At 37.8% G+C, this 27,738-nt stretch overlaps 1 protein-coding gene across 6 annotated transcripts in view; it reads left to right on the top strand.

The window, feature by feature from the left end:
• The window catches only part of LOC121498117 (S100P binding protein), a 53,383-nt gene extending 25,645 nt beyond the window's left edge, over positions 1–27,738 (top strand). For all 6 annotated transcript variants that reach the window (XM_041768126.1, XM_041768122.1, XM_041768127.1 and 3 more), the window contains 3 exons: positions 666–769; positions 23,140–23,227; positions 25,093–27,738. In XM_041768126.1, the coding sequence (XP_041624060.1) occupies positions 666–769; positions 23,140–23,227; positions 25,093–25,234 (334 nt within the window). In that variant the 3' untranslated portion in view covers positions 25,235–27,738. The remainder of the gene's footprint in view (positions 1–665; positions 770–23,139; positions 23,228–25,092) is intronic.

The raw sequence follows: 27,738 nt of genomic DNA, 5'->3' as shown, positions 1-27,738 counted from the left end.
GCATCCCTGCTTTAAATTTTTAAAAATATATTAAAAATAAGGTTAAAGTCCCCTTTGACTACTATCTCTAATCCCAGTTTTTTGGGTTGTTTTTTGTTTTATTTGCATATTTGAGGGAAACTTTGTGACTGACTTAACAATGAAAATTATACCAAGGAGCCAAGTTAGGCCACTTGGAACAGTTGTGTATTTACTATCTCAATATTCTCATCCGCTGACTCCATAGTACAATGCAATCAGGATGAGCAAGGGCCAAACATTGTTCTTGTCAAGGTCACCAATGTTCTGATTGCCACATCCAGCTGTTTCTTTTTGGTCTTTATCTCATTCAGTTTTTCTGTGGCTCTGTCAAGTTAGTTGTGTCCTGGTTAACCTTAAATGACTCAATAAGTGCTTTCTTTCTCTAGGGACTAGGTAACCTTCACTTTCTTATGCCTTGTTTATAGAGGTTGTATCTATTTCACATCTTCCCTTTTTTTCGTTACCTCCATACTCTATTTCAGCTTTATTATGTGACTAATACTGTCTTCTGTCACTGGATCTTAGACTTTTTGCTTCTGAAAGTTAGTTCTAACTGATCAGCAGTATATAACTTCTCCCTGCAAAGCACCATACTCATGGTTCTAATAAACTGTTTTTCCTCCTTCTGGTTTGCTTTGTTCAAGGACTAATGTTCCGACGTTTTCACAATCAGATCTAGAAAAGCAGAAGGAAAGTTATCTCAAGGAAGTCATTGCTCATATAGAACACCCAAAGGACACTAACCAAGGTAACATGGTAACCAAAGAATGGCATGTAAAAGATGTGATGGGATTTTTTTTCCAGTGTAATACAGATTAAACTGGGAGATTATTTTGAATTTTCTTAAATTGATGTGAGAGAGAACTTCCTTACCCAAAGATTTTTACTTAAAGGAATTGCCTAATTGAATAATATCCAAAGTGGTTTGGCTAACTGGTATTAGAGGGGGATCCAAGGAGACTTATACCAGTATATGAAGAGTGCCTTCCTCATGGTTGAGGGCTGTGTCCAGACCCATAGTTTTTAGATAGGGAATTTTTTGTTTGAAAAAATAGAAATGGATGACCAGGGGTTACTTAGTAAGTGTTAGTTTTTTTTATTTATAATTATTTATTTTCCCTGTTTCCTTTAGGATATAAGTGTAAAAAGCAGGCATTTCATTTTTTTTTTTTTAAAGCAGGCATTTCAAATACCATTCTGCCTCTTGATATTTGAATAAAAGCTCTTAAAAGGTTTTGACTACCTTCCAGATTATTCGAGCTGAGTTCTCCCTGGTTCATTAAAGGCTCTTACAAACCAATATGGCTGGATTCTTTCTCCAACTCTCAAGAGATTATAGTCTGTATTATTATTCATCCTGGACTAGTAGCTGATGGAAAAACTCCTTAAGGGAGGGGAACTTGTGGACTATACTGAAGATCTGAAGATAAAAAAAAAATCCCTTATCATAAAGATTGCTCTGTATTCGGTCATCTCTAGCTTCTTTGTTCACTTAGCAAACCTTTCTCAACACTTTCAGTGGTGTTAGGTTTGAATATTAGGGATTGAAAATGTAAAGAGGACCAAAGTAGTGTCCTGGCTCTCTAGGAATTGATAGCCCAGAGACAGAAAAGATCATCACACCACAATACTAATGAGAATATCTCTAATCAATGGAGATATAATTCTAATAGAGTTATGTCTAAAGTACATTAGGAACAGGGAGGAGCACTTCTGTTTGTGTTTGGGGAAAGTAGAAGATGGGGAAGGAGGAGGATGCCCTAGGTAGGCTTCATGGGAAAGATAATTCTGTTATTCTAAGATGTCATAAATCACTGGGAAGAGTTTTAGAGGAATTTTTGGCCAGAGATTTGGAAGAGACTCCTTTTCTTTACAAATCTTCTTTAATTATTTAGTGGTTTTACAACTGAGGCATCAATCAGAAGGCTTGTTACAGGTCCTTTTATTTTTTAGTCAAAGATTTCGTTAAGCATTCAAATACTACTTGTACTAATTGCTCAGCCCTTTGCTTGTAAGCCCTCTTTGTATGAACTATTTTAAAGGTCTGGTGGAACTAGAGACACTCCTCTCCCACCAGCCTGGACCCCCCTCATCTGGGTCATTGACTAGAGGGGCAGGTTAAAAGAAGTTTGTGTATATGTAACTTCTGTGGAAGAGACTTGAGCATTGCTTTTTCCTCTACCAGGTGACTTTCTTTTATGTCTTTGGCACTTTATACTGATGATATCCAATTATATTTTCCTTTCTCATTTGGGACATTTAGAAAAGAAAATTTCACAAGAAAAGCAGTGAAAAGCTGCTCATGTTGTAGTATCTTTTCCATTCTCTTTCACATTCAGGAGTCCTTCTCACACTTTACCATAATAATCTATATCCCACAAGGAACAGCTAGAATAATGCATGTAGAGGAAAGATAGCATACTTTGTGGTTGGGAAAGTAAACTCTAGTCTAGTGTTAACATCTGGGTTTATACCCTAGCTCCACTGCTTCCTGGCTGTGTGATCTTGAGCCAATAAAAATTCAGTTTTCTCATTTGCAAAATGGGTATAATAATGAGCCTTAGCTTATGTGAATATTTTAGTACAAGTGTAAGGCATAGAATAGTACTTAGCCATAGCAGCCAGCATTTATTGAATATTTGGTATTATTCACAAGAAAGGATATCCTTTCAAACTGAAATTTTTATAGGTAAAATAGTTGAATGTCAGGTGTTTGTTTTCAAATCTTGGAAAAAAAGCCAAAACCCTAGAAAATTAGAGAAAACAGCTTTAATGAAATGTTGATGAATGAAGCTTGAATAATAGTTATGGGGTTCATTATATTATTTTCTACTTTTGTGTGTATTTGAAAATATTCCTTTTGACATCTAAGAATTGTCAACATCAATTGTTCTAAAATTTTCACAGACCTCCAGTGCTTGCTTCTACTTTCCGGGAACCCAGTGTGATACCATGTTCTTATTACTTCCGACTGCCCACTATTCATGCATCTGAAGTTGAAAGATAATATACTAAATTGCAGAGGAGATTGGGGGGGCATATTCCTTTTCTTATCTATTTAGATATGAAGTAAAGAGCAACCAGAAGCAAACAGGAAGCATATGGTGCCTCCTGTCCTTTTTGATATGTATAGTGTTATATCACCTTAAACAAGTATAACTTTTCAGATTCTTTGTCAGATACAGAGAAATTAAAATTAGTAAGATTCAAATGCAGTTCCTGCCAATTCAGTTTGAATCCTCTCCATTGGGTTAATCATCTTTCACTTTATCAGTGGTGTATATATTATTGGTATAGAATATGATAATGTAAATCATCCTTCAACTTCATTATTCTAATATACATATGATCTCTTTTTAGTTTAGTGCCACATGAATCTCTAATAGCATTACAAAGAAATACCAATAACTTCCTTCCTGACATTCCAGCTCATGGAAAGCTTTATAATGAATTACATGTTCCTAGAGTAGAAAAGGATCATTAATATCTTCTCTTTAATCTCCTAACATATAAATCTGTTCTATATATCTTTGCCAAGTGACCATTCAGCCATTACTTAGAATTCTAATACAAAACTCATTAAATCATGAAGCAGGCCATTCATTGCTTAAAAAATTTTAGTGAGAAGAATTTTTCCTTGCATTGAGCCAAACTCTGCTTCCCTGTAGTTTCCAGTAGTAGTTTCTAGTTCTGCCCTCTGGAATCACAAAAAATAACTTATCTTCCAAATACTTAATGTATTCTAAGGACCTCTTCATATTACATATCTCAAGATTTGTAATGATTACAAAGTATTATATAATTTATTATTCCATCTTGGATAAGTAGGTTGTGCCCATTTTCATTTTAGTAATGCTGCAGTGAACATTCTGGTCAACAAATATTTATGTACAACTCTTATTTCTATAGGATGAATACCTAGAAGTGGAATTGCTGGGTAAAGTATAATAAATATTTTAAAAACCTCTGTTACATGTTACCAGATTGTCCTGCCCCCCAAAATTGTATTAATTTTTATTGTCACCAATTGATAGGTATATTTTAATATATTTTAATAATTAGTGAGGTTAAGCATTTTTTATTTATGTTTATTGGAAATATATATTAAATCATAATTATTAAAAATCATCTAATATCTAATTTATATTTCAGTTTTCCCAGTTGTCCCAAAAATGTTTTCTGTAAATTGTTCAAACAGGATCTAATCAAGGTTCTGGTGTTTAATTATTGTTTCCTTAGTCTCTCTTAATCTAGGTCACTTGTTTTGTAGATTGTCTCACATTCTTAATTGTGTTTAATTGTTTCCATGTGGTGTCATTTAACTTGTTCTTCTATCCTCCTATATTTCCAAATAAACTGGAAATTGGATCTAGAGGAGGGATTAGATTCAGAGTAAGCAGTTTTAGCTGGTACAATTCAAAAGTACTGTTGTGTATTCATCCTGTATCAGATTAGGAGGCATCATCTAACAACAGGGTGTTCTAATAGGGATGCTAAGTTTGATTACTTTATTAAAGTGTTAACTGCCACATCTTTCCGTTGTAAGGCACATGTAATCCTCCCTTGTAATTAGTAAGTCATCTGTGGGGTGTTGCTTCAATATCATTTGAATACCTTGTTCCATAGCAGTTGTTAATTATTTAAGCATTCATCAATAATCCTTACCTAAATCAGCTACTACTTCATAAAGAGTTGTATAGAAAGTATTTATTTTCTGAATATGTAATTTCTTTTACAATGATTATCTACCATTTTTCTATAAAGATTTTTTTTAGTATCACTATTACCTCACAGATTTTTAAAAATTAATGTGTTGGGATCCCTGGGTGGTGCAGCGGTTTGGCACCTGCCTTTGGCCCAGGGCGCGATCCTGGAGACCCGGGATCGAGTCCCATATCGGGCTCCCGGTGCATGGAGCCTGCTTCTCCCTCTGCCTGTGTCTCTGCCTCTCTCTCTCTCTCTCTCTCTCTGATGACTATCATAAATAAATAAAAAAAATTAAAAAAAATTAATGTGTTATAGTTGATAATAATCATTGCTTTTTTTAAATGTATTTGTCTCAAATTTGACCAATGGGAACTCCTTCCTTCAAGTGGGCTCGGCTCCTGTGTCTACTGACATGACCCCATTAATCCTTTTTTTAAAAATTCTGGTAAGAAAACATAAAATTGACCAATTAAACCATATTTATTTATTAAGATTTTATTTATTCATGAGAGACACACAGAGAGACGCAGAGACATAGGCAGAGGGAGAAGCAGGTTCCCTGTGGGGAGCCTGATGCAGGACTTGATCCCAGGACCCTGGGATGACGACCTGAGCCAAAGGTAGACGCTCAACCACTGAGCCACCCAAGCGCCCCCAATTAAACCACTTTTAATGCATGCAGTTCACTAGTGTTAAGTTTATTCACATTAATATTTTTAATCTTGCAAATCTCATACTCTGTATCCATTGAAAAAAAACTAGTCTTTTCCCCTTACCCGTAGTCCCTGGTAACTACCATGCTACTTTCTGTTTCTATGAATTTGCCTATTATAGATGCTTCGTATGAGTGGAATCAAACAGTACTTGTCTTTTTGTGACTGGGTTATTTCATTTAGCATAATGCCCTCAAGGTTCATCTGTGTTGTAGCATGTGCCAGAATTTCCTTCCTCTTTATGACTGAATAATAGTCCATTATATGTATATACTACAGTCTGTTTATCCATTTATCCTTCAGTGGACATTTGGGTTGCTTCTACTTCTTGGCTGTTGTGAATGATACTGCTATGAACATGGTTGTGCAGATACCTCCTCAAGACCCTGCTTTCAGTTCTTTTGGATATGTACCCAGAAGTATCATTAGATCATATGGTTGTTCTACTTTGAATTTTTTGAGGAACCTCCTTACTGTTTGACACAGTGGTTGCACTATTTTACAATTGTACTGATAGTGCTCAGGGGTTCTACATCCCCACCAACACTTTTTATTTTTTGCTTTCTGGTAGTAGCTGCCTTAATGGTTGTTATATCAGTATCCATCAGTATTATAGCTATGTAAATATTGCCCACTGCAAAATCAAATAGTATACTATGGTTTTATTTTCTTTGAATCATTTGTTTTTCTGGAGTGGTTAATTCACTTGTTTTTTTTAAACAATGAATTAATTTATCCTTATTATTATTATTTTGTTTTTTGCAAATGCAACTTCTAATCTTTATCTATGTTGTCTGTGTATCTGTGTTGTGCCCCCCCCCCCCCCCCCCCCCCCGCAAATGGATGTACTCAGACATACCCAGTAATCTATCAGTTCCTTTAAGAAATTTTTCTGGAGGCCTTCCTAGAGGGTCGTGTCCTTCTCCAATCTGTACTGCTTGTTCTTTTTTTTTTTTTTTTTTTTTTAAGATTTTATTTATTCACTCATGAGAGACACAGAGAGATAGAGAGAGAAGCAGAGACACAGGCAGAGGGAGAAGCAGGCTCCATGCAGGGAGCCCGACGTGGGACTCAATCCCCGGTCTCCAGGATCACACGCCCTGGGCTGAAGGCGGCACCAAACCGCTGAGCGACCCGGGCTGCCCAATGTACTGCTTGTTCTCTATCCTTGCTGCAGAGCTGTCATCCTAGTGTTTCCCTTTGCTGCCCTCCTGGATTGAATCCTGTTCCTGGATCCTAGTTTCTTCCTCTTGATCTGTTTTAGTGGAGCACATTCTTTGAGAATTTCTAAGAAAGGCTGATAGATAAATTTGGGTGGCTCCTTCATATCTGAAAATGTCTTTATCTTCATACTTGATTGGTAGTTTGGTATAGAATTCTTTTTTTTTTTTTTAAGATTTTATTCATTTATTCATGAGAGACACAGAGAGTGACAGAGACATAGGCAGAGGGAGAATCAGGCTTCATGCAGGAAGCCTGATGTGGGACTTGATCCCAAAGTCCTTCAAAGTCATTTTTTTTTTTTTTTTTGGATTTTGAAGTTATACATCTAGCGTTCTTGTTAAGTCTGTTATTCATTAATTTTTATTCCTTTTAATGTAACCTGCCTTTTTCTTTTTGGAAGTTCTTAATCTTCTCTTTATCCATTATTTTATGCAAATTATTCCGCTTCCTGGAATAATTTCCTTCTTCTTGACTTCATTATTTTTATATTCATATTTATGATTTCTAAGTTTTTTCTTTTTCTTCCCTTTGTATATTCTTATTTTATGAACTAATTATCAAGATTTTTTGAGTAATTCAAATATAGTAATCTGCACAAATTTAACGTGTTTAACTTGAGTTTTAACATTTCTTTTTAAGATTTTATTTATTCATGAAAGACATAGAGAGGCAGAGACATAGGCAGAGGGAGAGGCAGGCTCCCTGTAGGGATCCTGATGCAGGACTCGATCCCAGGACCCCGGGATGACGACCTGAGCCAAAGGCAAACACTCAACCACCGAGCCACCCAGGTGCCCAGAATTTTAACATTTATAAACACCTATGAAACTCACTGCAATTAAGATAAATATACCACACCACATCTTCTGCTTCCTTGTAATTCCTCCCTCCTGCCTTTCATTGTCCCCTTCAATTCCCAGGTAATCACTGGTCTGCTGTCACTATAGTTTGTAGCTTACAGAAGTTTATGTTGATGGAATCATACAGTACATATACTAGCTTCTATCCTGAAGCATAATTATTTTGAAATTCATCATTTTGTTGATAGTTTATTCCTTTTCATTGCTGAGTAGTACTCTATTATAGAAATATACAGCAATTTGTTTATCCATACCCAGATGCCCACCTATCGATGGGCAGTTGGGTTGTTTCCAAATTTTGGCTATTACAGATAAATCTGTTACAAACATTTGTGTACAAATCTTTGTATGGATATGCTTTCATTTTTCTTAAGTAAAAATCTAGGGATAAAGTGATTGGGACATATGGTAGGTATCTATTTAATTTTTTAAGAAACTACCAAACGCAGGGTACCTGGGTGGCTAAGTTGGTCAAGCATCTGACTCTTGATTTCATCTTAGGTCATGACCTCAAGGTTATGAGATCGAGTACTGAGTTGGGCTCCAAGCTCAGCAGAGAGTCTGCTGGAGATTTTTTCTCTCTCCCCGCCCCTGCCCCCCCACACCCTCCCCACTCATGCATGTACTCTCTGTCTTTCAAATAAATAGATCTTAAAAAAAAAAAAAATTTTTCCAAAGTGGTTGTATTATTTTGTATTCTTACCATCTGTATGCATTCCAGGTGCTCCCATCCTTAAAAAGGATTGTTTGTTGCCAGTATATAGAAATTCAAGTGATTTTTGTGCATTGACAATTCACTTGTTGGTTTTGATACCTTTTTTGTAGATTGCATCAATTTCTATATCTATGATCGTGTCATGAGCAAATAAACACATTTTTTACTTGTTCCTTTCCAATTTAGATGCCTTTTATTTACTTTTTTTTTTTTTAGCCATATTGCACTGACTAGAACCTCCAGTATAATCCTTAATACAAGTAACTTATTGCTGATCTTAGGAAAACATTTAGTCTTTCACTGTTAATAACTACTATGTTAGCTGTATCTCCTAGATACCCTTTGTCAACTTTACAGTGTTCTCTATTTATAGCTTGTTGAGTTTTATTAAAAATGGAGTTTTATTAGAAATGGATGTTAGCTACTTTCTCTGCATCTGTTGAAATGATCATATGGTATTGTGTGTTTTTTAAAGTCCATTAATTAGAAAATTATATAATTTGATTTTCCATCATTAATCCAGTTTTGCATTTCTTGGTCTTAAAGTATTATCCATTGCATTGATTTGCTAAAATTTTGTTATGCATTTTTGCATCTGCCTTAATTAGGGACATTGGTTTATACTTTTAATTTCTTGATCTAGTCTTGGTATTAGAATAATGTTGGCCTCAGAATGAATTGGGATTTTCTACCTCTTCGAATTTTCTGGAAGAGTTTGTATAGAAGAATTGGTATCTCTTTTTAGTTAAGCTTTGGTGATCTTTCAAGGACTTTTGATCATTTCATCTATGTTGTTACATTTATTAGCATGAAGTTAATAACATTCCCTTATTAGCCTTTTACTTATTTATTTTAAAGATTTTTTTAAAAAGATTTTTTTTATTCATGAGAGACACAGAGAGAGAGGCAGAGACAGGCAGAGGGAGAAATAGGCTCCCTGCAGTGAGCCTGATGGAGGACTTGATCCCAGGGCTGAATGACCTGAGCCAAAGACAGACATTCAACCACTGAGCCACCCAGGCATCCCAACATGTTTGTTTGTTTATTTATATATATAGAGAGAGAGAGAGAGCGAGCATGCGTGCATGCTTGTGTGCACGCACAAGTGAACAAGTGAGCAGGAAAAGGGGGAAAGAGAGAGTAGCCCAAGTAGACTCCATTCTGAACACAAAATCCAATGCGGCCTTGAACTCATGACCCCAAGATAATGACCTGAGCTGAAATCAAGAGTCAGGTGTTTAACAACTGAGCCACCCAGGCACCCTGGCAAAGTTTATATAGTATTCCATAGTGATGTCATCATTCCCATTGTTAGTATTAGTAATTTGTATTTTTTTCTTTTCTAATCAGTCTGGCTAAAAGTTTATTAACACTATTATGTAATACTTTCTTTAAAAAGAACTCAGCTTTTGTTTTACTGATTTTTCTCTGTTTTTCTGTTTCAGTGATTTCCATTCTGATATTTATTATGTCCATTTTTCTGCTTATTTGGAGTTTCATTTGCTCTTTTTCTAGTTTCTTTAGTAGACCTTTTTTTTTTTTTTTTTAAAGATTTTATTTATTTATTTATGAGAGACAGAGAGAGAGAGGAAGAGACATAGGTAGATAACGGGACTCGATCCCAGGACTCCAGGATCATGTGCTGAGCCAAAGGCAGACGCTTAATCACTGAGCCACCCAGACGATTAAGAGACCCAAGAGACCATTCTTTTCTAATTGAGTAAGAAATGTTAGGAGCAAGAAGAGATAAATTCTGGCGGTCATTCTGTTTCTCTGGATGTATGCCTTGACCTTTTTAAAAAATCAACTTTATTGGTATGTCTGGGTGGCTCAGTGGTTGAGTGTCTGCCTTTAGCTTGGGTAATGGTCCTGAGATTAGTCCCGCATTGAGCTCCCAATGGGGAGCTTGCTTCTCCCTTTGCCTAGGTCTCTGTGTCTCTCATAAATAAATAAATAAAATCTTTAAAAAATAAAAAAATAAAAATCAACTTTATTGAGGTATATTTTCATGCAATAAAATGCACCCATTTTTAGGGTACATTTTGCTGAGATTTTTAGGGTAATTTTTGCTGAAATTTGTGCACCTGTGAAATCATCACAACAATCAAGATTGATAGAATATTCCTAGTATCCCCAGAATTTCCCTTATGCTCCATTTCAGTCATTCTGTCCCTATCCAGCTCTTGCACTTGGGAAAGCACTGATTTCTTTTTGGTAATTAGACTTGTCTTTTCTAGAGTTTCATATAAATGGAATCATCCTTTATGTTTGACTTCTTTTACTTGGATAATTTTTTAATATTTACCCGTGTTGTGTGTATCAGTATTTCTGTAGTTTATTGCTGAACTTTTCCTTGCGTTGATGTACTTTAGTCATTTGTTGAAAGACATTTGTATTTCTAGTAGTTGGCTGTTATGAATAAAGTATCTATGAACGTTCATATATGGGTTTTGTAAGGGTGTGTGTTTTCATTTCATCAAGGTAAATAATTAGGAGTGGAATTGCTGAATCATAGTGTTTACATAACTTTCCCAAGTGATCATCCTATTTATTGTATGAGTTTTGTGTTACAAAGGCTTAGGTTGTTTTTTGTCTATGCCTGTCTAGTTTTTCTAGCACCATTTGTTGAAAAGATCGTTTCTATGGGTTTCTGAATTCTCTCTTCTATTCCATTGATATATGTCTATTCTCATGCCAATATTATACTATTGATTACTGTAACTCTATAGCAAGTCTTGAAATTGTTTTTATTTCTATAATTTTTTTGAAGATTATTTATTTGAGGAGAGAGCATGAGGAGAAGGGATGGGCAGAGGGAGAAGGAGAAGCAGACTCCTTCCTGAGCAGGAAGCCTGTTACAGACTTGGTCCCAGGACCCCCAGATCATGACCCGAGCCAAAGGCAGAGGCTTAACTGACTGAGCCACCTAGGTGCCCGATGTCTATAATTTTTTTAAAAATTAACTTCAGTTTGTCTGAAAACACCTGTTGGGTATTTCATTGGGATTGTGTTGAATCTGTAATAGATCAGTTTGGGGAGAACTGACATAACAATAGTGAGCCTTCTAATATGTGAACAGTATATATTTCTCCATTTATTTGTGGTCTTGTTAATTTGTCAGTAAATTTTGTAGTTTTTGTACAGATCTTGCACATATATTGTTGAATTCATTCATCTTAGTGCTTTTTTGTAATTTCATAAATGGTCACCACCGTAAGTGTAGTCACCATCTGTCACCATATAATGTTATTGACAATACTGTATATGCTGTACTTTTTATCTCTATGACTGATTTATTTTATAACCTGAAATTTGTTACCTCTTAATTTCCTTTATCTACTTCACCCATTCTCCCACTCGCCTTCCTGCTAGCAACCACCAGTTTGTTCTCTTTGTTTAAGAGTCTGTTTGAGCCTTTTTTGTTTATTTTTTTTGAGCCTTTTTTGTTTATTTGTTCATTTGTTTTGTTTTTTAGATTCTACATATAAGTGAACTCATATGGTATTTGTCCTCTGACTTATTTTCGCTTAGCATTATACCACTTAGGCTTATCCATGTTGGTTGCAAATGATGAGATCTCATTCTTTTTTATGGCTAACTAAGATTCCTCTCTGTGTGTGACATCTTCTTCTTCTTCTTTTTTTTTTTTTTGACATCTTCTTTATCCATTCATTTATTATAGACAATTAGGTTGCTTCCGTATCTTGGGTATTGTAAATAATGTTGCAATAAACATAGAGGTACATTTATGTTTTCAAATTAGTGTTTTCCTTTTCTTTGGGTAAATACCCAGTAGTGAAATTACTGGATCATATGGTATATCTATTTTAAATTTTTTGAGAAACCTCCATACTATTTTACGTAGTGGCTGGACCAGTTTATATTCCCACCAATAGTCCACAAAGGTTCTCTTTTCTCCACATCCTCACCAATACTTGTTATTTTTTGTTGTTTTGATACTAGCCATTCTGACTGATGTGAGGTGACGTCTCATTGTGGTTTTGAAACTTTCGGTAACTTTTTAATAAATCCCTTGGGCAGCCCCAGGTGGCTTAGCAGTTTAGCACCACCTTCAGCCCGGGGTGTGATCCTGGAGACCCAGATTGAGTCCCACATCGGGCTCCCTGCATGGAGCCTGCTTCTCCCTCTGCCTGTGTCTCCGTCTCTCTCTGTCTGTCTCGTGATAAATAAAATCTTTAAAAAAAAAAATACCTTAGGATTTTTTTGTGCCAACATGATAATAACTGCAAATAAGGACAGTTTATTTCTTCCTTTCCAGTCTGTGGGCCTTTTGTTTCTTTTGCCTTGCTGCACTGGCTGGGACCTCTAGTACATTAAGTATGATACTAGCTGTAGGCTTATCGTAGATATCCTTTATCAGGTTTGAAGAAGTTCCCCTTCTACTGGTAGTTTGGTTGAGGAAGTTACCATTCAGTTTTTAGTTTGGTGGGAATTATTAGGATTGAATGGTGAATTTTGTCATTTGAATTTTCTGCATTTATTTAGAAGGTCATATGGTATTTCTTCTTTATTCTGTAATGTGGTATATTACATTTATTGATTTTTGATTGTTAGGCCAACTTGCATTCCTGGGATAAACTCACTGGCCTTAATGACTTACCCTTACTTCAATATGCTAATATTTTAAAGAGTTTTTATGTCTTGTTTATAGGATTATTGGTTTTTAGGGTTTTGTTTTGTTTTTTTTTTTTGTATTGCCCTGTAAATATCATGGTAATACTGGCTTCATAAAATGAGTAGGGAAGTGTTGTTTCAGTTTATGTAGGTTTGGTGTCATTTCTTCCTTTATTTTTTTATTTTTATTTTTTAAAGATTTTATTTATTTGACAGAACACAAGCAGAAAGAGTAGAAGAAGGAGAAGCAGGTGCCCTGCTGAGCAGGGAGTCTGATGCAGGGCTCTATCCCAGGACCTTGGAATCATGACCTGAGCCAAAGGCAGACACTTAAGCAATTGAGCCACCCAGGCACCCCTCATTTCTTCCTTTAATTGTTTGATGAAGGGGATCCCTGGGAGGCTCAGCGGTTTAGCACCTGCCTTTGGCCCAGGGCTTGATCCTGGAGTCCCGAGATCGATTCCCACATCAGGCTCCCAGCATGGAGCCTGCTTATCCCTCTGTGTGTCTCTGCCTCTTTCTCTCTCTCTCTCTCTCTCTCTCTCTCTCTGTCTCTCATGAATAAATAAAATCTTTTTTAAAAAATTAAAAAAAAAGTTTGATGAAATATATCAATGAAGCCATCTAACCCTGGAGGTTTTTTTCAGAATTTCTTTATCCTTCAGTCCATTTTGATAATTTGTCTTTTTTTTTTTTTTTTAAGATTTTAATTTATTTATTCATGAGAGACAGAAAGAGAAAGACACAGGCAGAGGGAGAAGCAGGCTCCATGCAGAGAGCCTGACATGTGGGACTCGATCCTGGGTCTCCAGGATCAGGCCCTGGGCTGAAGGCAGCGCTAAACTGCTGGGCCACCTGGGCTGCCCAATAATTTGTATCTTATAAGGAATTTGTCCATTTCTGTCTAAATTGATGAATTTATTGGCATAAAATTATTCATAATGTTCCCTTATTGTTCCTTTAATTTCTGTAGGTTCTGTAGTGATGGTCACCATTTCATTTCTAATATTGATAATTTGTCTTGTTTTCTTGGATAATCTAGTTAAAGTTTTATCACTTCTACTGATTTTTTGCCCCCAAAGTAAATTTTTAGTTTCATATTTCTGTATTGTTCTTGGTTATTAACATTTTTGTCTTCACTTTGTTGCTTCTCTTCCACTTGCTCTGGGTTTAATTTGCTCTTGTTGTCTAGCTTTTTAATGTGGAAGATTAGATCACTGATATGAGATCTTTCTATTTTCTGTAAGCATTTAAAGCCATAGGTTTTCCTTTAAGTTCTGCTTAGATGCATCCCACAAATTTTGATATATTTTCATTTGGCTCAAAGCAATTTCTAGTTTCCCTTGTGATTACTTCTTTGACTTATGGGTTTTTTAGAAATGTGTTAATTTCCAAATATTTAGGAGTTATCAGCTATATTCTAAATATTTCCAGCTTAATTCTGTTGTGGTCAGAGAATATTCTCGGTATGAATTCAATTCTTTTAAAATATACTAAGATTTATTTTTATAGCCCAGCATATGGTCTGTTTTGGTGAACGTTCCATGTGCACTTGAAAGTGTATATTCTGATGTTGTTGGAGTGTTCTATACATTTCAGTGAGGTTTTATAGGTTGCTGGTGGTGTTCAATTCTATATCCTTACAGATTTCCTTACTAAAAGGAGTGTTCATATCTCCAACTCTAATTGTGGATTTTCCTGTTTCGCCTTTCAGTTCTGTCAGTTTTTGCCTCCTATATTTTGAAATTCTGCTGTTGGATGCATATACTTTTAGGAACGTTATATCCTCTTGATAAATTGACCGTTTGACCATCATGAACATTTTTTTTACTCTTAGTAACACTCAATATTTACAGTCTTTTTCTTTCTTTTTAAAGATTTTAATTTATTTATTCATGAGAGACGCACAGAGAGAGAGGCAGAGACCTAGGCAGTGAGAGAAGTAGGGTCCTTGAAGGGACCCCTATGTGGGACTTGATCCTGGTTCCTGGAATAACGCCCTGAGCCAAAGGCAGAGGCTCAACTCCTGAGCCACCCAGGAGTCCCAGTATTTACAGTCTTAGTAATAATTTTGATTGGGAGTCCACTTTATTTCATATTAACGTAGCGATTCCAGCCTTCTCACTACTATGTGCATGATGTATTTTTTTAAATCTTTGTACTTTTAATCTATCAATATCTTTTTCTTTAAAGATTTTATTTATTTATTTGAGAGAGAGCACAAGTGGGGTGAGGGGCAGAGGGAGAAGCAGATTCCCCGCTGAGCAGGGAGCCCAATGTGGGGCTTGATCCTGGGACTCCAGGATCATGACCTGAGCCAAAGGCAGACACTACGATGTGAGCCAACCTGGTACCCCCATATCTTTGTGTTTTAAAGTATATGTTTTGTGGTGCCTAGGTGGCTCAGTTGGTTAAGCATGTGACTCTATTTCAGCTGAGGTCATGATCTCAGGGTTGTGAGGTCAAGGCCTGTGTAGGTCCCAGGTGCTGGGTGTGACAGTCTGCTTAAGATTCTCTCTCGAGGAGATTCCTGGATGGCTCAGTGGTTTAACACCTGCCTTGGGCCCAGGACGTGATCCTCGATCCCAGGATCAAGTCCTGCATCAGACTCCCTGCATGGAGCCTGCTTCTTCCTCTACCTATGTCTCTGCCTTTCTCTCTGTGTCTCTCATGAATAAATAAAATCTTTAAAAAAAAAAAAAAAGATTCTCTCAGGATGCCTGGGTGGCTCATGGGAGGCTCAGCAGTTGGGCGTGTGCCTTTGGCTCAGGGCGTGATCCTGCGGTCCCAGGATGGAGTTCCACATACGGGCTCCCTGCATGGATCCTGCTTCTCCTTCTGCCTTTGTTTTGCCTTTCTCTCTGTGTCTCTCATAAATAAATAAATAAAATCTTTTAAGAAAAAAAAAATCTCTCTCTCCTTCTTCTCTCCCTCTGCCCCCCTCCACTCCAAAATAAAATAAAACAAAATAAAGTGGATTTCTGGGAGACACTATATAGTTGAATCTAGCTTTCTTTTTCCAGTCTTCCAGTCTCAGTCTTTTAATTTGAACGTTAGTTCAGTTAGTATGGCTGGTTTTATTTATTTTTATTTTATTTTTTTAAAGATTTTATTTACTTATTCATGATAGACACACATGTGAGAGAGAGAGAGAGGCAGAGAGGCAGAGAGACAGGCAGAGGGAGAAGCAGGCTCCATGCAGGGAGCCCGACCTGGGACTCCATCGATCCCAGGACTCCAGGATCACTCCCTGGGCCAAAGGCAGGCGCTAAACCGCTCAGTCACCCAGGCATCCCCAGTATGGCTGGTTTTAAATCTGCCATCCTATTGCTTGTCTTCTATTTGTTTATTTGTTCTTTGTGTCTTCTTTCATCTTTTCCTGGCTTTTTAAAGTATTTTTTAGTATTCCATTTTGTTTCCATGGTTGTTTTATTACCTGTACCTCTTTTATTTTTAGTGGTTGTTCTAAGGTAGTAGTTCTCAAAGTGTTTGGCCTCAGGACCCATTTACAGTCTCACAAATTCAGGACCCTAAAGTTTTTGTTTATGTGGGTTACACCTATCTTTACTCCTATTGAAAGTTAGAACTGAAAAATGTCTCTTTTTTTTAAGATTTTATTTATTTATTCATGAGAGACACAGAGAGAGAGACAGAGATGCAGGCAGAGGGAGAAGCAGGCTCCCTGCAGAGAGCCTGTTGTGGGAATTGATCCCCCGTCTCCAGGATTACACCCTGGGCCGAAGGCAGGCGCCAAACCGCAGGCGCCAAACCGCTAAGCCACCCAGACGTCCCTTAAGTCTTTATTAATATATTTAAAAATAAGCTCACTGCATGTTAATATAAATTGTTTTTAATAAAAATATTTTTTAAAAAGTAGACTCTGTTCCCTACATGGGGCTTGAACTCATGACCCAGAGACCATGGCAGGCACCACTGACAAATCCAGCCAGGCACCTCTACGAATTTTTTTTTTTTAAGAGAAAGGGAGGGTCAGAGGGAGAGAGAATCCTAAGCATGCTTCACACCCAGTGCAGAGCTTGACACAGGGCCTAATCTCACAACCCTGAGATCATGACCTGAGCCAAGATCAAGAGTCTAACGCTTAACTGACTGAGCCATCCAGGCACCCCTAAAAATAACTTTTTTAAAACAAAACCAAAAATTGAGGGAGAAGAATGGCATTCAGATTTTCATAAGTCTCTTGTAATGCCTGGCTAGATCCTTACATGTAGTTCTATGCTCTGTATCATGTCAGATAGCCTCTTGAGAATTCCATAGCAGGCTTTTGAGAGAATGCAAGTGGAAAGGACAAATAACATCTTAATGTTGTTACGAAAATGATTTTGACCTTGTAAAGCCTCAGAAGGGTGTCGAGAGACTCTCAGGGACTCTTGAACACACCTTGAGAACTACATTTCTATTGTTTACCAGTCTACCTTCAAACAATACACCACTTAACATATAAAATAAGGCCCTAATAACAGTACACTTCCAAATCTCCAGGAGTTTCTTGTTGTTGTTTATTAATTTATTTAAGTACTGTCTACAGTCAACGTGGGGCTTGAATTCATTGACCCGAAGACCAAGAATGCGTGTTGTTCCGACTGAGCCAGCCAGGCACCTCTCCATTCTGTTTTTTTTTTTTTTTATGCTATTGTTTTTATACATTTTACACATACACGTATCTTTAACCCTTCAATACATTATTTTTACTTTAAACAGTTATCTTGTAAAGACTTTTTTAAATGAAAAAAGTCTTATATTAACTCACATATTTACCATTTTCAGTGCTTTTTGCTTTTGTTTTATTTACGAAGTGTGTGTTTTGCCTTCATTTTTAAACTTTTTATTTTGAAAAGTTAGAGACTCAGAGACAAGTTTCCAGGTTCACCTCCAGGTTCAGGTTTCCCTTCTCACAGGAATAATGAGTCTGAGCAGTCTGAAAACAGTTGTTTCACATATTTTGTCCAGTTTCTAGTTACTTACAATGGGACGTAAGCCCATTCATCTTGCCTAAAAGTAGAAGTCTCTGCTTTGATTGTTAAAGGAAATCATAAGCAGTGATGGTTACTATATTATACATTCTGCTTCTGCATTTGGCATTATTGTTGAGAACATTCATATGTCACTCAGTAGCCCCCATCTAATACATCACTTCAGAAATTAGTTATAAATGTAATAATGCCTATTTTTTCTTTTTCTTTTCTTTTTTTTTTTTTTTTTTTTGCCCTGTCTGCAAGGAAAATAAGTCAAGATTTGCACTAGACCATCGCAGTTTTGTTGGCCTAGAGGTGACACATTTGCATTCTTGTTTTCCAGTTAATCTTTTTTCCTTTTTATTCGTGTATTTATAAAAGCAGTAGCTTGCACCCCTATAGCACAGTTTTTTTTCTTTCTTTCCCTTCTCTGTTTTAGGTATTTTTTTGATTGCAAGGAATAGAGACCTTGTGATTGCCTTTAAGTAATTGAGTTTAAGGATTTACAGGAGAAGATGGAGATTAGGCACTTAAGAACATAATTAGTTCTTATAGTAAAAAGAATCAGCCATGGATCCAGGCCCCATTCCCCCTCAGAAATAGGTGCCTTTGTTCCCTGTTCAGGTTTTCCTTGCTGAGTTATTCTCATTCTTCTAATCCTTCTCTGTGACCAGTGCTTCTACTGCTCTCCATTAGCTGCCTCATGTGTCTGTTGTCTCCTGGAGCCCTGTCTGTGTGTTGTTCTCTCTCATTCTCATTACTAAAGCCGACAGTCACATTCCAAAAGAGAGTATCTGATTGATTGACTTAATGACCTGTTGATGTCAGGCTAGCTCTTATGTCATTAGCGAGCTAAGAGATTCTCTGTTTGTGGGTCATGTGACAATTAAATAGGGTCATGTACAAAGTATGGTGGCATCTAAAACCTGTCAGAAGGGCCGTTGGCAGAGCAAGCATACAGCATCTTCCATTCCTCCTTTGTAACAATTGATTGACCTAATTTATTAAGGACAGTTATTAGACTGGATTGTCCCCAAAACTAGCCAGCTACTATTTATAGACTAAGGTTTAGATGAATTGCTTATCTCATTCCTGTAATGTTAAGGGTTTTTTCCTTTTACTTTCATTCTTAGATGAATTTCATTCTTAGGCACAAAACAAAGGACAGTCTTCGCCACCTTTTAGCCACAACTTAAAATAAACCCATGGTACTGATTGTTGGTCCAAGAAAGCCCATCTGTTAGAGACTGTGAAGAGAAAATTCAGACGTTTCCATTCTTGTCAGCATCTTTAAATTTGGCAGAAGAGATAGGAATTATGAGCTGAAGTAGGGTTTTGGATTATTAGCTCCACCTGGGTTTGAATCCTGGCCTTCTCATTTACTAGATGATAGATGAGTATCCTTTCTAAACTTCAATCACTAATAAAATGGAGATCATGGTATTCGCCTCATGTGATGGTTAGAATTGATAGGGTGAATGCAAAGCAGTTAGCAAAGTGCCTGGCATGTAATAAATGCTTGGAATGTAGCTCACATTATCTCTAGGTCATTAAGTTTTATTAAAAAGAGGTTATACGAGTCCATCAGTAAGTTCTTATTGCTAAGGAAAACTAACATTTCTTGGTGTATGGGCAGAGACCTGATTATTGAACTTGTTTACACAGTGCTGTGCGAGGTTCCAACTGGTTATATACAGAGACATACTGTGATATGATTCTTGCTTTCTAATCTCCACTATGAAATATCAGTCCCAGAAAAAATTTTAAGGGAACTCCACTCAATGGTATTGTTGGAATTCAGGTTCTGTTACTGTGTGACCTTGGGCAAATTATTTCTCTGTGCCTCAGTTTCTTCATCCGTGAAACAGGGAAAATACCTCATAGGATTACTATAACAGTGAACAAGTGAGTTAATATATGTAAAGCTCGGGACGCCTGGGTGGCTCAGCGGGTCGAGTGTCTGCCTTTGGCTCAGGACATGATCCTGGATTCCCGGGATCCAGTTCTGCATCGGGCTCCTTGCATGGAGCCTGCTTCTCCTCCCTCTGCCTGTGTCTCTGCCCCTCTCTCTGTGTCTCTCATGAATAAATAAATAAAATCTTAAAAAAAAAAATATATATATATGTAAAGCTCGTAGGACAATGTCTGATAACATGGTAAGTGCTATGTATAAGTTGCTACTGCTAGATTATGACTCCTGGCAGTTTAATTCTTGAAGCCTTCTTGGGCTTAATTGACCAGTTTTTTCCCCCCTTTAGTTTAAAGTGAATTTATGTATATATGTATGTATGTATTTATTTGACAGAAAATACAAGCAGGGGGAGGGGCAAAGGGAGAAGCAGACTCTCCTCTGAGCGGGTGCCCCCCCACCCCCCGGGGCTCAATCCTAGAACCCTGGGATCATGACCTGAGCCGAAGGCAGACGCTTAACCAACTGAGCCACCTAGGTGCCCCAGGATAGGTTTCTTTGTTGGGGGGCTTACAGTATATCTTTAGCCTCCATCATCAAGGCAATTTTATAGGATCTAGCTGGTAAGAGATGAGTGAGCTGAAGGACATGGTCTACAGATAATCTCATTCCATTTTGAGATTGGACACCACGATATCTGTGTCTTGCAACCCCTCCTTTGGTGATGCTTTGGCAGGAAAAACATACCTCGAAAGTCTTACAAAGCTGATTTTTTAACTCACTGAAACATTTTTTTTTTTTACAGGCCTAGAATGAATAGGGTGCTAGTGATTTGAATGTAGGATATGGGAAAGGCAATCTGAATTGAGACCTTTGATTTTAGCTTAACATATCCAGCAGGCAAGGGGTTTTCTAATCTAAAGCTACTTCCCTTTCCTTTTTTTTTTTCTTTTTAAAGATTTTATTTATTTATTTATTCTTGAGAGACACAGAGAGAGAGAGAGGCAGAGACATAGGAAGGCTCCCTGCAAGGAGCCTGATGTGGGACTTGACTGCAGATTCCAGAATCACCCCCTGAGTGGAAGGCAGATGCTCAACCACTGAGCCACCCAGGTGTCCTGCTACTTCCCTTATTAAAGGAGAATTTTTTTTTTCTTTTTAAGATTTTATTTATTCACCAAAGGCACAGAGAGGCAGAGACACAGGCAGAGGGAGAAGCAGGCTCCATGCAGGGAGCTCGACGCGGGACTTGATCCGGGGTCTCCAGGATCACGCCCTGGGCTGAAGGCAGCACTAAACCGCTGAGCCACCCGGGCTGCCCTTAAAGGAGAAATTATTTTGTGGTTTTATATTTCCTTCTCAAGAAGTGAGATTAATATGTTTTCTTCTCATATTAGTAAGATAAAACATCTTTTCATTATGTTTATTGATCATTTGTATTACTTTTGTGAATTCCCTATTTGTGTCCTTTGACCTCTTTTGTTTATGAAGAGATTACTTCTGTAGAATAAGGGCGTTAAAACTTTGCCAGCTCTGTTTCAAATATATTTTTCATTTTGTTAATTGTCTTCTTTTACCTTAGGTTGTTATTTTTTTATTTTAACTGCACAGAAGCTTGTAATCTATAAATTTTTCCTGAAGTATGTCATCTCATTCTGGTTAGAGAATTTCTGTTGGGTGTTATAAAACATGTCATAGTTTATGTGTAGACTGATCCACTTAATAAACACTTTTCCCTACAGAGAGGTGATTGTCACATGATTTGAAAAGTCTTTGCAAACTAACATAGGCTTGTGGCTGTAACACCATAACAGTAGCTAGCACATACTGCACAATAGCTTTTGTCAGGCACTATGCTAAATCTTATATATACTGTGTTCGTAATATTCAGCTTCATGCTGGATAGTATTAATGTCTATATTTCATAGATGAGTCAGGTGGGCCTAGAAGAAGTAAAATGATTTGCCCAGGGTCACAGAGCTAGTTTAGTGTCAGGATTGGAATTTAATTTAACTCTGTCTAATTTTAAAGTGTATACTTTCTCTACAAAGCTTGACTTCTTGAGGCTTCCAATAATTAGAGTGGTCCTAAAAGTTAAGTAAATATCTTTCACCAGAACTTGAAAAGATGGTACGTTAGCCTAGATGAACTACTTTTGATTTCTGAGAGTGTAGTGGAGAAAGTAATGAGAGGTGTGTAAGCTAGTCGAAAGAAAAGTCTCTACTGTCCTGGGTAGTAGTTTTCAACGTGTGGTTCCCAGGCCAGCAGCATCAGCATCACATGGACATTTATTAATGCAAATTCTTAGGTCCCACTGGAGACAAACAAAATCCAAAAACTCTGGGGTTGGGATCCAATAATCTGTTTTATAATACTTCTGCTGATTATGATGCATGTTAAAATTTGAGAACCACTGGTCTAGGGAAATTATGTTGTTCTCTCTGATCATAATTTCTGTTTTTGTGAGCTTTAGCCCAAGTCTCAGCCCTTATGTGCAAAATTAGCATTATTGGATGGTGGCAAAAGCATGGAGTCAAACAGGGGCTAGTTTTGAGATTGGTTTAATTAGCACTTAAGGCAAGCCCACCGCTGTGAGCCACAGTTTGCCATCTCCAAAAAGATGTTCATAACATCTATCTCCATATGAGATATTTATTAGAATTAAATGAGATAGTTTGAAAAGTGCGTAGCATCTTGCCAGGCTCCCAGGGGTTTGAGAAATTGCCTCCAACAATTGTTCTTGTTTAGCAAAAAGCCCCAGCTGCCTTCTATTCTCAACTTCTCTTGTTTTTTGAATGTATTTTGCTGTCTTGTATCTCTGGGCCTTTGCATTAGCTCTTTCTCTTGGATACCTGCACCCCCACCCCTCTTAACCTCACTAACTTCTAGACATCCTTTTGATCACTGCTTCTGGTTTACTTCCCCTGGAGAGGGCTTTCTCAAATCACCACCCTCCAGTCTCTGTGCTCACATAGCAGCCTATGTTTCTCCTGTCACTGCACTCATCACAAGATTTGGAATCGCCTGTCTCCTATATAAACCTAATTGAGGGCAAGTACAGTGCCTTGTCTACCACCATATTCTAGGGACCAGTAAAGTTCCTCATATACTGTGGGAGCTAGGAAGTGTTGAATGAATGAATGGTGGCTGTCATTATTGCTGCTCCATCATCATCATCATCATGATCATCATCATCATCATCATCTGAAAGCAAGCTCCCCTCTCTGGCTTACAGTTTTTGTGCTGACTGCTTGTGATAATCATAGATAGTATCAGGACCAGTGCCTGTTTTCTCTTTCCCTGAAAACACATGCTTTGATCTAGGCTGACATGGTAGTTCACTGAGCTGCTTCCTAACCACGATCCCTCTGTGTCACAGGTGCCTTGGGGGAACTGTATGCCTTGATGGGTCAAGTTCATCATATGCAGAACCCAAAATGGCAGCATCCTTCGGACCTCACCATGCGGTGAGTGGGTGATTAGGAGGAGGAGGGAAAGGGTAGAATTTGGCTACAAGAGGAATGTGGTGGGTAGTTCGGGTGTAATTGTTTAATTCCAGAGGTGGGAAAAGAAACAGTATAATGGAATAAGAAGTGAGCTGAAATTCAGGAAATGGGTTCTGTTCTAGCTTTGCAGTTTATAATGTAGCTATATGATTTTGATCAAGTCATGCCACCTCTTTGGTCCTTACATCACTACAGCTAATAAGTTGGACTTACTGATGTCAGAGGGCCTTTCTATTCTGAAATCTTCTGGATTCTTGATGTAGTATGGCTTTACAGATTTATTCAGTTACTTTGATCCAGATACTGAGAAACTTTGGAGTCACCTTGACTCCTTTCTCACCCCATATTCAACATATTAGCAAATTTGTAAGCCCTACATATAAAATATATCCCAAACCTGATAGTTTCTCATCATTTTCACTTGAACTCTTGCAAGTCTCCTACATGATCTCCCTGCTTCTGCCTTTGCCTGTCTACTATTTTCAATTCAGCAGCCAGAGATTCAGATTCTCTTCTTTGCTCAGAATATTCCAGTGGCTTTCCATGTCACATTTCCCATCTTCATGATCCCCTAGAAGGACCATGGCCTGGGCTGACATGGTTAGCTTGCTGACTGCATCTCCTACTACTCTTCCTCTTTCACATTCTGCTCTAGTCCCTCTGGCTTTGCTATTTTTCGAATGTCACACATGCTCCCACCTCAGGGCCTTTATACTCAGTGTTTCCCCTAGAGTTGCCAAAATTATAGCATCATTTTTCTGGTAGGATTGTTATTAGCATTAAATGAGGTGAGGTATTTAAAGAATTCAGTAAGTACTTGCATATAGGGTTAGATAAATGTCATAAAATGTTTAAATTATTTTTAACTCTGGCTGCTCACAATCACTTTTGGAGATGTCTAAAAATGAAGATGTCGAGACCCTGTCTCAAGGGATTCTAGTCATTATGTCAGGGAGTAGGGGCAAGAATCTACCTTTAGAAAGCTTCCCAGGTGGTTATTAGGAATAGCTGGAGTTGAGAATGAGATCACATTACCTCAGAGGGTCTTATTCAGAATCCCAGCCTAAAAGACTGGTGGTGACTAAAGAAGATCAAGAAACTTTACTTTGATTCCGTGCTATTAATTATTCAGTCTCTAAACTTGCAGTGTGATACTCACATGATGACTTACCTTCTCTGGGAATTTTACTCTAATTTTAACTCCTGTGTCCTGAGCAACCTTGAGCTGTGTCAGACAATGAAGTCCTGATGCAAGCAATGAAATATAGATCCTGTTTTAAATGTTCCTTGAGGGAAAAAATATTTTTTCCCTACTAAAACATTATTATACGTCACATATTAGGTTTTCTTAATATTTGTGAATATGGCACACTTCACCATAATACCTGTGCAGCAACTGGTTTTAGAGTTAGAAGGAAATAGCACTTACTCTTGTGCCTTTCTTTTCTTTTAATTTTTTTTTTTATTTCTTCATGTGAGAGACAGAGTGAATGAGAGCATGAGTGAGGGGGAAGGGGAGAGAAAGAGGGAGAAGCAGGCTCCCCACTGGCAGGGAGCCTGACGTGGGGCTGGATCCTAGGGCCTTGAGTTCATGACCTGAGCCTAAGGCAGACGCTTAGCCCACTAAGCCACCCAGGTGTCCCACATTGTGACTTTCATATAAATAAAATAGTATAAAATTTCTAAAATTAAGATTGAAAGGTAAAATCAATATCTGATATCCAAAAATAAATTCTTAAGATAGTTGTCTAGGCCATTTTCTGTGTACAAATAGCCATTCCAGCTGAAACTCTCCTCTTGTTTTTATTTTCCTTCTCTCCTAATAGAAACTACGCTCGGTTCCGGCAGAAACCTTTGCAAAGATACAGTCTGACTCAGTGGGTCGACAGGAACATGCGATCCCACCATCGTTTCCAGCGTCTCCCGGACTTCCCAGCGAGTCCATTTGTCTCATCCCATCAGCAGTGAAGGTCCCTATCCAGGGTCCTGTTCAGAGCAACATCTCATCTTCTGCTCTTTTGTGCTTTGTAGATTTTGAATTTTATTTTTCACAAGATTTTTATTTAAAGAACTTGTCACCTTTGGAAATTCCCATTGCTGACTTGAGAATTTTTTTTTTGTATAAGGTCCTTCTTGTTTGTCTGTGTGCATGCATTTAAGCACTGTTAATTTTTTATTTTTTTATTTAAATCAAAGGTGGCCACTTCTTGAAAGCCAGCATTAAGCCAGAATACCTAGGCTCAAGCCAAACCCCAAATGCAAACCCCCACTTCTACACAGAGGTGAAGTCTACTTCTGGTGCCCAAAAGAAATCATCTTGTAATCTCCTGTAAGGAAGAGATTACCAGGCTGCAAGCCAGTGTGAATTATTGCTGATGACTTATAAATGGACATAAGTCACTTTTATCAACCCCTCTTACTTTTTTATTTGAATCTCCGAGTACTTGTCAGTATTTTAAAGTTGGTAATCCAGGACATTTGAAGTAGGATGGAACAGGACAAAAATCCTGTTGTAAGGACAAGTTAAAAGTGTAAATGTTCTCTCCTTTTTGTACTTACTAGCTGCCTTTATTTATTTATTTTTGCTCCCCCACCCCCATTCTTTATTAAATTTGTTTTGCACAATAGATTTATAAATCTTACACATCTTAGCTCTGACATAGGACTGCTGACTAACCCTTGTTAATCTGTGGTCTTGTGACTGATTGTCTTTTCTGCCTTTTCTCAAGGATTTTCCTTCTTTTTCCCTGGCGACCATTGTGCTCCTTAGGTTCTGTTGATATGTTCCTGTATCCTGTTAGACCCAGATATGCCTCTTAAGAACGCCTCCCTGCTCTCTTCATCAAGGAGCTTCCCACATAGAGTCTTAACTCCAGGACAGGTTAGAAAGCCAGTACTACTGAGGTGTGAGTTAGTCTTCAATTTCATCCACTCAGCTCCACTTTCAGTCTTGAGTTGATGTGTCAGTCCGTAAGCTCCATCCTGTGGGAGAGACTTGGGAGAGGCGCTCTTTTGTCTCTGTGATTAGTTAACAAGCAGTGCCTCTAGCTTCTGGATGTTACCATTTTCTTTGGTCATACTCCTGGGACACAGTTTGACAGAACTGCTCCTGTGGGTCTAATGTATTTGTGATTAAGCCTATGTACAAAAGCATTACCTGATCTTAAGGTTTGGTATTCTAACTTAAGTTGATGGACTTTGTGCAGCCAGCCTGGTGGATGTCTGAGGAGTTTGTTCTCCTTTCTTTACAGACGGCTTTAGACGTCTTTCGGAAGGTCTTGCAGTCGGGCATTCATGCTGTTGCTCACCCTCTTTGAAGGCTGGGACATAGTTATCATAGCATCGCCTGTGGTGCCGGGCTAGCAGCCTCTCTTGGGTTTTGTTGGTTCATCAGCCCCACCTTTGTATGTGAGAACCCCATCTTAAATACCCTACCCTGCTTTAGAAACTGACTTGGTGAAGGTTTGGTCATTCAAGCCACCAATAAACTTAGATGGATGTCCCTAAGTGTTTACTGTTTTTACCTAGGTGAGGATTCTCTTCCTTGGACATTAGGTTTAGATTCTGGGACCAAATGCAAAGTTCTGTTCAAAGAGTCAAAATCTATTATTTTAGTTGGCATAATGGACATTTACTACATTATTCACTTTTCCAGATTTCCCTAAATTAGCATGATGGAGTAAGAGAAGCAGACATCTACCTTTGGAATGACAGCATAATAAAAATTAATTGTAGCTGGAATAACTAGCACTGTAGCTGTCTAGTTCTCCACAGACAACCCAAGGAGTGAAAGGACAGCATTTCGCTTAGGCTCATGTTCCTGCATTCCTGGTACAGGAGGGTTTAAGTCTGAATGTGTAATGGCAGCATTGCCTTTGCCAAATCAAATGAGTGACAGGTTAACTAGAAAATGTGACAATCACATTTCCTCTTTGCTCAAATAATTCTGTTTTTCCAAAGCGTTAGCAGCTTAATTAAATCTGTTGGACTGGGGGAGGAGAGAACTGTTCTCTAGCGGTTAACATGGTATTCTTGAAGAAGAAAAAAACAAAGCCAAAGAAAACTCATTATCAGGCATGTTTGCCTTAGAAATCGTTGTGGGTAAAATCTGGAGTTCTAATCTGTTTTTAAAGCTGCATATCTCATATGTGGTCTTGGGCTCACAGTCTAGTATTTCCTGAGTTCTTGAGTAAGGGTTATGTGCATTTAACTGCCTACCTAGCTTTCTTCCTTCAGGAGACATTTCTCACCACAGTGGTCTTGACAAAGAGTAACAATGTGCTATTTACAGAAGTTTACTTATAAGAGCCTGCAATAACCTATAGCTTTGTATCTCTCACAGGCCTGATTGACTTGAGTTGTCAGGATCAATTACGAAACTGAAGTTTGGTGCCTCCTCTTTATCATGTTTTTTCCCTTGTAGCAGTTGTGTTTAATGTCATTAAAAAGAAATAAAAGTTCTTGTCGTGGCA

The sequence above is a fragment of the Vulpes lagopus genome, chromosome 8 (assembly GCF_018345385.1).
Source record: "Vulpes lagopus strain Blue_001 chromosome 8, ASM1834538v1, whole genome shotgun sequence".
Taxonomy (NCBI): Eukaryota; Metazoa; Chordata; class Mammalia; order Carnivora; family Canidae; genus Vulpes; species Vulpes lagopus.
The sequence above is the reverse complement of the archived record's forward strand: the minus strand, read 5'-3'. Positions and strand labels throughout refer to the sequence as shown.